Here is a 9863-nt window from a genome sequence, read left to right as displayed (position 1 = left end):
CCTTCCTTCTTCATTCCTTCCTTCCTTACTTCCTTCCTTCCTTCCTTCCTTCCTTCTTCCTTCCTTCCTTCCTTTCCTTTCCTTCTTCTTCCTTCCTTCTTCTTCCTTCCTTCCTTCCTTCCTCCTTCACTTCCTTCTTCCTTCTTCCTTCCTTCTTCCTTCTTCTCTTCCTTCCTTCTCCTTCTTCCTTCTTCTCTTCCTTCCTTCCTTCCTTCCTTCCTTCCTTCATTCCTTCCTTCCTTCTCCTTCCTTCTCTTCCTTCCTCCTTCCTTCCTTCTCTTCCTTCCTTCCTTCCTTTCCTCTTCCTTCCTTCCTTCCTTCCTTCCTTCTTCCTTCCTTCCTTCCTTACTTCTTCTTCTTCCTTCCTTCCTTCCATCTTCCTTCCTTCCTTCCTTCCTCCTTCATCCTTCTTCCTTCCTTTCCTTCCTTCCTTCCTTCTCTTCCTTCTTCCTCCTTCCTTCCTTCCTTCACTTCCCTTCCTTCCTTACTTCCTTCCTTCCTTCCTTCCCTTCTTCCTTCTCTCTTCCTTCCTTCCTTCCTTCTTCCTTCTTCCTTCCTTCCTTTTCCTTCCTTCCTTCCTTCCTTCCTCCTTTCCTTACTTCCTTCCTTCCATTCATTCTTCTTCACTTCCTTTCCTTTCCTTCTCTTCCTTCCACTGACCACTGCACTACCTCCACAGCACTCTCCCACTCCCTCCACCACATGACCTCTCTTCTAACTGTGCAGCCACAGAGCATCTGCACAGAGGAAGCTCAAGTCCTGCAGAGCTGTCAGCAAGGGGCATCACATTTCCTCTGTGGCATTAACAAAACAGGTAACCTCATTTTGTTTTTTTCTCACTCGCTGAGCAGATAGCTGGTACAGGAGATGAGGCTTTGGCATCTTCTTTTCTTTAAGCCAGGGAGGATGCGTGGTACAGACATTTATTAATTAGCACGTTACCTCTAAACTGTTCAGCTTCTGCTCTTACACCAAGGCATTCTCAGCCATCCAATCTGCAAGAATACAGCATAGCACTGTACCAGATCCTGAGAGCTGGAAACCAAGGTCAGTGGAGATCAAATTTTACTGGTTCTGTACTTGTCTATGTTAAGCCTTACTGTTCCCTTTTACTCTCTTTCAAAGGAATCCCCCATTCAGAGTGACTGCATTTCCCTGTTCCTTGGCTTCGCTTACCTTTCACCTCTTCCTTTCTTCAACAGATTGAAGCTTTTCATAAGCAGTTAGTCAGTCACTGACCAAACAGGGTGGGGGCAGAAGAGGGGACCTATTTTTCTGTCTTGGCAGGAGGCAGCAGAAATATTCTAAATAATGTTTCCAGAGTACAGTAAAGCTTTTCTCACCTACTGCTAGCAGCTGCAGCTGACTACACAGCCCTTAAGGTTTATTTGCAGGGTTATTCTTGCAGGGCAAACTATGTATTTCAGCATGTCCTTCCAAGGCTAGCAGTCACAAGCCCTACCCTTCAGTATTAACAAACTGATGTAGTGGTAGAGAAGCCTGAATTAAGTTAGAATCAGAAATTGCTGTGCTTTAAGGACATTGGCCTTCAAAGAGCTGCCACTTGCAATTAAGAACTGAACAGCAGCAAGTTCAGATTGGGCGGTGCCCGGACCGATTTTTTTATGCTACCTCGAAGCACACCGAGGGCCTCAATTTCTGTGCTGTGGCTAAGCTCTCACCTCAGTACTCCCCCTCTGAAACATGCGTGGATGAGCTACCTCTGGTCTGGACACACTTCTCTCCCACTTTTACCAGCCACCTGGAGCCTAAGTAAAGAACCGAGATGTCGGCTTAACATCCGGACGGTCAGCTGTAGGGATACTGCCTTCCTAGCCAGAGCAGCGGACTACACTGACCAAGTGTGCTCGCTCCTGTGCGGGCAGATTCCCTGACCAGCTGGATGGGGCTTGGTCAAATCCATGGTGCTGCTCTGGAGGCGGCTGTGTTTGTTCGTATCCCCTTCTCCCACCAGCGCAAGGCACAGAAGATGACATGCTGCACTCTCTCCTTCGCTTCCCATGGTTCATCTCTCTCCCTTTACTCAGCTCCAAATCCCTTTCTGAGTCACCCTCACAAACCACCGTGGCTCCTGTGCTGTCCTTGGCCATTTCATCCATCACGTTCCTCCCTCCGTTCTCTGCCTCCTCCTGCAAGGAGCTGCCTTCCAGGCAGGAAGGGGATTTCCCAGGCCAGGCTCTCCCTTCGGCACAGGGCTGCACGCACCTTCTTCCGTGCGGGCGCTCGTGCGGATTGCCGGATTCCCCCGTGGCCGACCTGCTGGGAAACACACGGGTTTATTTGCCGCCACCATGCTACAGTAGCAAGCTGTCTCTTCAGCACCCCATCTGATTTCTCTTCCTTTTAACCGTCTGGAAGGAGCTTGCTATATCTTGAGCTGCAGGAGGAAAGTAAGCATAGCCCTGACCTGCCCAACCACCTGGAAGGGCTCCCGCTTCCCACCATGAGGAACAGCTGCTCATCAGCTTTCCTCACGCTACCACAGGGGCATAGTATGTTCCACAGTTGCCCTTCAAGCTCCTGCCTGCCCCGATTCCTTCGGAAGGAGGAAGGTACCGTTTCATAGCCATCACCCATCTTTTCTTCGCATACTTCTAACTCTGCTGCCTACCTAGCCCCTCTGCAGCCATTTCATCACCTTGAGCACTCACAGCAGCCACAGATACGCTAGCTTATCAAACGGCTTCTCTGAAGACGTTTGGGGCTCAGCATATCCTATCTATCATCTGCAGCGTGGCCAGCTTTGAAACCCTCCGCTCGTTTCCTCTCCCCTCATCTTTGATCCTGCCTGGAGTCCTGAAGCTTTTGCAAGCCCTGAGCTGCAGGCCGAGTCCCACCGCCGGGCAGACCGCTGATGCTGGGAAACTGATTTGGGCCGTGCCTTCGGCCCCAGAGCCGGCACGGGCTGGAGCCGAGAGCTGTTTTGCGCTGCTAAGTACGCTGGCGCGCTTCGCTGCCTCTGCTTGCACACGGAGGGTGCCGCTGGCATCGCGGAGCCGCCTCGTCAGGGGAGGAGCAGTAAACCTCTGCCCAGAGTCCTGCAGATGCGAGACTCAAAGAAGGGCTCTGCACAGCAGCTGTGAGCATCAACCGATCACTAAGGCAACACTTGCATGCCCCATCCCCTCCCCCATAACTAACAGACATAACAGACAAATCAAGAATAACTTGATGTACTTCACAACAAAGGTATTATTGCTTTTGTAGTTCATTCCTCTCGGCTGCAACAGCTGCATGTTTACTAGATCCTTCACCGCATTACAGTGCTAAATAACTTGTTCTAAATTAAATTTAACAAGTTACAAAATTCTTTCCAAAATTCAATGATATATTCTCGGAATCGTCCCTTCAGAGAATTCTCCCCCATGTGTACATTACATGAAAATACCCTCCACAGGATGTAGCCTTTTAAAGGCTGATTTTAATCATCCCATAGGTTTTTACCCCTCACACAGTCAATGCTCACATGAAACACCTAGTAGCTGGTACCACAGAGGCTCAGTACCTACTTCCTATGTTTTACGGGTTTCACAGGGTGGCAGGATGCCTACCTTGAGCAGGAACCATCTAAAGCAGCCCTTAGGCAGCTTCAGCCCTTGTTTGGCACGCATTTTCCCTTTATCAGGCCTTTCTTTCTGCTTTACATCTGCAAGCTTTAAGCCCGCTATTCCAAGACAGAATAAGAGATCAGTTTACTACATACACCCCAAAAAAGGGCAGAGAGCAGCACACCTCTGATTCACACCCTCGCTTCGGATTTTGAGCACGCCTAACAAGCTGCAGGAACTCAGGCTCAGATCCCTTCTCCTCAGCTTGGAGGAGGTCCCCAAGGCATCCCACAGACTCCAACAGCCCTGGCCTGACTCAGGCACCAGGACTATGCCCTTACAGCCCTCCATAGATCTACTCCCACAACTCCCAAGCCATCGCAAGTATCAGTTTTTGCTCATTGACTGTGCTGGGCTTTTAGTCGCCGAAATTCTTGCCTGGCTCAAAATTGAGCTCATTTTACCTAACTGGTGGAGACTGACTTCTGGAACTAATGCTCGCATGGCCAGAAGATACCTTGGCTAAATTGCTGACTGTAGCACAGGAATGCCTCACCGCTCAGGGCTCCTCTGTTTAACAGAGAGCACCTGCTATGCGCTCCTGCAAGCGCACCCTAGAATATTTACAGGGACATAAACACAGTTCAGAGTTTGATGCATCCCAGCTGATGTAAAGTCAAGTTCACATTTATAACAGAGTAAAGTTTCATTTTCATAATGAGCCCTGCATCTGTTCAGAGATCGGAGGAAAGTCTTACCGTATCTTGTCCCGTTTCAGGTCTCGGAACATCGTACAGCATCCGCACATCATGACAACAAATGCGTCTAGCAACTGCAATTCCACAAGCTTTGAGCTCCACCACCACATTCGTCTCCTTGAATTTACTCTTCTCATCCTTATTTTCTTTTTCGGAGCAATATTTAACGCCCTCGCCCTGTGGGTTTTCTTCTACAAGCTGAAGAAGTGGACAGAAACCAGGGTGTACGTAGTCAATTTAGTCGTTGCAGATTGCTCTGTGATCTGCACCTTGCCATTCACAGCCTATTTACTCTGGAATAAGTCAGTTCGAAACAAACTCTGCCAGTTTATAGAGGCGATGTACATTATCAACATGGTAGTGAGCATCTACATAGCTCTGTTCATCTCTCTCGATCGATACCTTGCTATAAAGCACCCCTTGAAAGCCAAGGCCTTTAGGTCTCCGCTGAAGGCTGCGCTTCTCTGTGGACTTCTTTGGGTCTTCGTGATAATCAGCACAACCTTACAACTTCAGCAGAGACAGGCCGCTTTCTGCTTTCAGAAGGATACGGCAACACCAGCTGTTCTGACCCTGCTTTCACTTTTCTTTGTTTTTACTCTCCCATTAGCAACCTTGAGCTTCTGTTCCGTAGAAGTCATCAGGACCTTGAAGAGAAGGCTGAGCAGAAATTCACTGGAAGAAAAGTTAATCCACAAAGCTATTTACATTATTTATACGAATATGACTGTGTTTATAATATGTTTTCTCCCAGCCTACCTTGCCCTACTTACCAGGTTCATAATGGAAAGCATTGGAGTTACCTGTTCCACGATCCAGGTTATGAGGAACTTGTCTTCTGTGACACGGTGCATCGCTACATCCAACTGCTGCCTGGATAGCGTTTGCTATTATTTTGTGACCAAGGAATTCCATGTGACCAAGGAATTCCAAGAGACTCTTTCTCCGTCCAAACACTGCATTACCAAAACAAATCAAAGCCGTACTGCTCTGATACGGACTTGCTAAAGAAAGATAAGAAAACCCACCTGCTGTGCAATGTCAAGACAAGATACAGTTTCAGTGCCGCTGAGCAACTATTGCTCTCTCCCTCCAGGGGGATCTTGGTTGGGTTTATCATTACTAACTGTAGTTCTATATTCTATATTTGTACTAAATGAGCGAGCTGTTGCACACAGATGTGTAAAAGCAGGCACGTAATCTCTGTTTGTTAACATGTCTCCTTTCCCTCCACATACGTTTTTTTCTCTCCTATGGACACGAGTCACCTGTCTTCCTATCTCCCTATTCTATTTCATTCTGTAACCGGTCAACTGATCCTTATTGCCAAGACATATATGAGAACATACCATGTTTTACCTTAGTGCTTTTTTCAGGTTGTTTGCATTATTTAACTAGGTCAGCTTCCTTTTATCTTCTTCCTTAGGGCTGAGGGAGGCAGCGGGGAGGGTTTTCACATTACTCAGTACACAGGCCTACAAAACAGCCTAGATTCTTCTAATTGCTCTTGCCCTTCGGGTCAGCTGGAGAGACAGCTGTGCAACACCTCCGAGATGAAAGCGAGGCTTCTTCAGGGCCGTGAAGGAACAGACTCGAGGAGACTTTTTTAGAGCCTTCATTAAATAGGGGCTCCTTAGAAGGCAGAATATGAAGATGTCGAGCTACCTTTCCTGTAAGAAACCTCAGCGATAGGAAACAGAAAAGAATAGGTCGTTACTTAACATATTTTCTTTACTTTGGAGCACAGCGAGCGACGATACCTTACCATCAGGAGAGGAAGCAGCCGAGAGGCCCGGTTCCTATCTGGAAGATAGAATCCGATAGAAAATACTTGTTTCAAGTAATAGGAGTCTGTAAGAATGAAACAATATTTTCAATTATTGTGCAAAAGAAAACTTTGTTCAGGTGTACCTGAGTATTGCCCTAGTCTGTAATACACTGTTGGAGACAAGCTCTGTTCCTGTTGATGAACAGTCTTCTTCACCAGCATTTCCAGTAACGAGGTAGCCCGTGCCCCACTCTTCAGATCACCCCAAACACTGGCTCTGCCCCACAACCGACCCCCGACAAGCTCGGGAGGGCAGAGAGCTCTCCCAGTAGAGCATCCCACCCCAAGACCCTGCTGTGGAGCACCTAGGAGCCTAGAGCACCATACCCCAAGAGCTCCTTGGAGCAGAAGGATTAGCTCAAGGTAAACACCTGTTTTCTGACCTCAGAAGAGTTTGGATAGACCCTGTGGATTCCCCACAGCTTTGGGGTGAAGTCTACCCATGCATTGATTCTGTGACAGCTCAGATGCCTATGCAGAGAAGGGAAAGCAGAGCCTTCTTCACTCAGAGATCCATTCAGTCACACATTACCATAACAACCCCAAGAAACAACAAGGTTTCAAATCAGTACAGAGAGAGTCAGCCTAGGTCTGAAACAGCACCCAAAAATCAGCATTTACAACACTTGGCGGAAGCAGCTTGCGGTTTACTTATCTGGGTCTTGCACTTGGAGGCCAAGGGTGCCAACAGCAGAGCTCAGAGAGGTCCGAGGCCAGAATTCCCTTGTGCGGCCGCTGCCCTCTCTTGCGAGGGAGACTATGCAGGAGAAGGCTCTCAGCAGTTCAGCACTCTGAGAAAGTCTCAGAAGCAGCAGCAGCTGCTCCAGGGCTTTAATCTCCCCTCATCAGTTGTTTACGTCCTCGTCTTGAGGCAGAGCCCTGCAGGACATAGACCAAGAAACGCTCTCTTTGGAGGCTGCCTCATCTGCCAACCCTGTGCACGAGCAGGCCGCGTTGCCCACCACAGGGGTCTCTCTTCTCAGCAGATCCAGAAGCACCGTATTTCCCACCAGCTTACCTGACAGGCAAAGCACGCACCAAACAGAGCCCTCCAGCTCCTTGTCTCTGGGTCACCAGACCTCAGGCTAGGGCCCACCTTCACCTGGCAGCCCCAGGCAAGGCACCCAATGTCACACACTCACTAGTGACGTTGACCCAACCTGGCACCTCACCTACCACCTCACACCAACAGCCCCCTTGCAGGGCTGACCGTTCCTCCCAGCCCTTCCGCTGCTCTGCTGAGCTCCTCAGTGCTCCCACCCTTCCCCCATCTCACCTTCTTATAGCAGCTGCACCTGAAAGCTGCTTACTTCCACCTGTAGAGACTGAGGGGGGCCTTCGTTAACCCTTTCTGGACTCAGCTAGCCGGGGCATTGCTGTTCCCTGGGTTTATTCTGTGGCACAAGGCTGGGTCCCCAATTTCCCCTCCCCAGTGGCAGCTCAGGGTTGGGGGTATCTATTTATTTCCACAGCCTGTCCACATCAATGCACCAAACCGGTTCAAAGGTGAAATGCATTTGTTTCGTGAGCCAGCAGCCTACAAAAGCTGCTTCTCTCCATGTTATTCAAACTCTGTTCTTTAGGCCTTGCCTAGGGCTGTGCTATTTTTCCTTTTAAATATTGAAAAATCTACCAAATTACCTCCAAGCTCTTCCCAGGTGATAAGACCATTTGTGGAGTTCCAGGAGAACTGGAATGATGAACATGGTATGAAGAGGTCAGATTATTTCCAGAGCCTTCCCTGCCCTCTTGTACATTTGCGACCTACCTCTACCATCACGGAGCCGACCGTCTGAGGCTAAACCTGCAGCCCTCGCCTTTGGAGCCACAAGCTCAGAAGACGTTACCTATCTGGAAAGATCCTAAGGGAGTCAGAGATGCATTCTTCAACCTTGCATTCCCATAAGGGCTCTTTGGGTGCCCCAAAAGGCCGTGTGCATTGCTGGCTCCATGGGGAGCAACAATAAATACTCCTTACAGACGCTCAGCTGCGTCTGCCACTGCTCACGCCGCTGATCACGGAAGGTCTGGAAATGCTGAGGGAGGACGGGGCTCAAAAAGAGTACAACGAGGGTGGGCAGGAAGGTGACTGCGTGGGTTCTTGCCCTAGAAATTCAACCTGACAGCTCAAATCTCCAAATATTGGCTGGAACATCACCGCCTGCTGACCGTTACCTACTCCTCTGGAGGAGGGCTGGGTCTCTGGGAGGGAGGCCGACCCAGCTTGCAAATCATACAGAGAGTCATGGAGCCCCTAATCTGACCACCTCATGGCCTTAGAATAACCAGCACGAAAGCTGCAGGGCTGATGGCGGGAGTGTGGGCCAACCTTCCTGTCCTCTGGTCACATTACGGTTCAACAGTGTGAAATCATGGAGGTTGCCGGGTGCTTCGTCGAGCCCGTCTTCTCCTAGGCCACAGCCCTCAGGAGGCGGCCCGTGCTCGCTGTGGCCGTGCCAGCCCGGAGGAACGTCCCCAGCCGTGCTCCACGGCAGCTCGCGGCCACGGATACTCCTGTCCTCGCCAGCTGTCTGGAGGGAACCGCGCTGCGTGTCCTGAGCGCCCGCTCTCCTACCGCCGGCCTTCAAAACACGGAAACACGGAGCCCGCGCCAGGCCAGGCGCTCTTACGCGCCGGCTCAGGCGCTCTGCGTTTTGGGGAAGGATTCTCCTGATGAATCCCCGGTGCCCTTACAGGCAGAAGGGAAGCGGGCTACGCGCTTGCGGGTGGCTAACGACAACGGGAATTACTCGGGGCTATCGCCTCCGCTCTGTCCTTTGCTGTGCCTCAGCCAAACGGCTTTTAGCGAATCGGACCCCTGAGGGCAGGGTGCCGGCTGGGTCGAGCTCGCCCCGAACCCGTCTCTGCACGTCCTCCGTGCGGAGTGGTACCAGCCTCCTTAAGTTAGCTGGCAGCGAACGGGCTGCAGCCGCTGCACGCGGGAGCCTTCGGCGGCGCCGCGCGCCTGCCCGGGACGGCTGGCGGGCCCGCGCCACCTCCGCGCCCGTGTGCTCGCGGGAGGATCTTTCACTGCCACAACGGCAATTCGCAACCGTTGCGGGCTTTCTTTTAGAAATGGTTTGTTTTCCCACAACGGAAAATATAAATTTTTAATTCTGTGGTCGTGTGAGGCAGAGGGACGTGCAGGCTGGGTGGGAAAATTTGTGGCAAAGCATTGATCTACTGTAAGCGCAACAACAGAGGGCACCAGAGATTCGTCAGGCCCGAAAAGGAGCCAATAAATGAAGCACTTTTGGGGAACAGCAGTTCATTGCTCTATCTCAGCGCTACCAGAGCTGCCAGCGACACGCTCAGCCGGCAGCCGCGCGCCGCGGCCCCGGCTCCCGCAGGCCTTCCCTCGGACTCTCCAGCCAGCCCCGCGGCTTCTCCAGCGGATCGCATCCCTCGCGCAGCAGCTGGCCAGAAGCAGGTAACTTTCATTTCTTTCCACGCTTGCGCACGGCAGCGTGCTCTGCTCACGCCCTCCGTGTGCGTTTGCTCCCTTCTTAGCTGCAGTCTAACCTGCAGCATGAGCCAAGTCTCAGCCGCACACGGCCGCTTCGCTTGCCTGCCGCGCTCTCAAGCCGTGCCCCGCTGCTTTGCGAGTGCACCAGTCCCTGGAGGCATTTCCTTCCTCCTCCCTCGGTTATGCACCCCTGCCCCTGCTCCCGGGCTCGCTGTTGGCCGGCGCCTCAGCGCTCGCGGCCT

The 9863-nt window shown here is 51.2% G+C and overlaps 1 protein-coding gene across 1 annotated transcript; it reads left to right on the top strand.

The window, feature by feature from the left end:
• The first annotated feature begins 4378 nt into the window (after positions 1–4378).
• Positions 4379–8977, top strand: LOC134144281 (G-protein coupled receptor 35-like). The gene is made up of 3 exons (XM_062583078.1): positions 4379–5309; positions 8136–8248; positions 8570–8977. The coding sequence occupies exons 1-3, from the start codon at positions 4379–4381 to the stop codon at positions 8975–8977; spliced, it is 1452 nt and encodes a 483-aa protein (XP_062439062.1).
• Positions 8978–9863: the final 886 nt, after the last annotated feature.

This window comes from Rhea pennata, chromosome 9 (assembly GCF_028389875.1).
Source record: "Rhea pennata isolate bPtePen1 chromosome 9, bPtePen1.pri, whole genome shotgun sequence".
NCBI classification, from domain to species: domain Eukaryota; kingdom Metazoa; phylum Chordata; class Aves; order Rheiformes; family Rheidae; genus Rhea; species Rhea pennata.
The sequence above is the reverse complement of the archived record's forward strand: the minus strand, read 5'-3'. Positions and strand labels throughout refer to the sequence as shown.

Bases quoted from the DNA above. Each gene is read 5' to 3' on its own strand.
- LOC134144281 (XM_062583078.1), top strand. From the start codon at position 4,379: ATGACAACAAATGCGTCTAGCAACTGCAATTCCACAAGCTTTGAGCTC. The intron at 5,310-8,135 runs GTACTGCTCTGA...TACTCCTTACAG, and splicing joins TACCAAAACAAATCAAAGCC to ACGCTCAGCTGCGTCTGCCA. The intron at 8,249-8,569 runs GTGGGTTCTTGC...GTCTTCTCCTAG, and splicing joins GTGGGCAGGAAGGTGACTGC to GCCACAGCCCTCAGGAGGCG.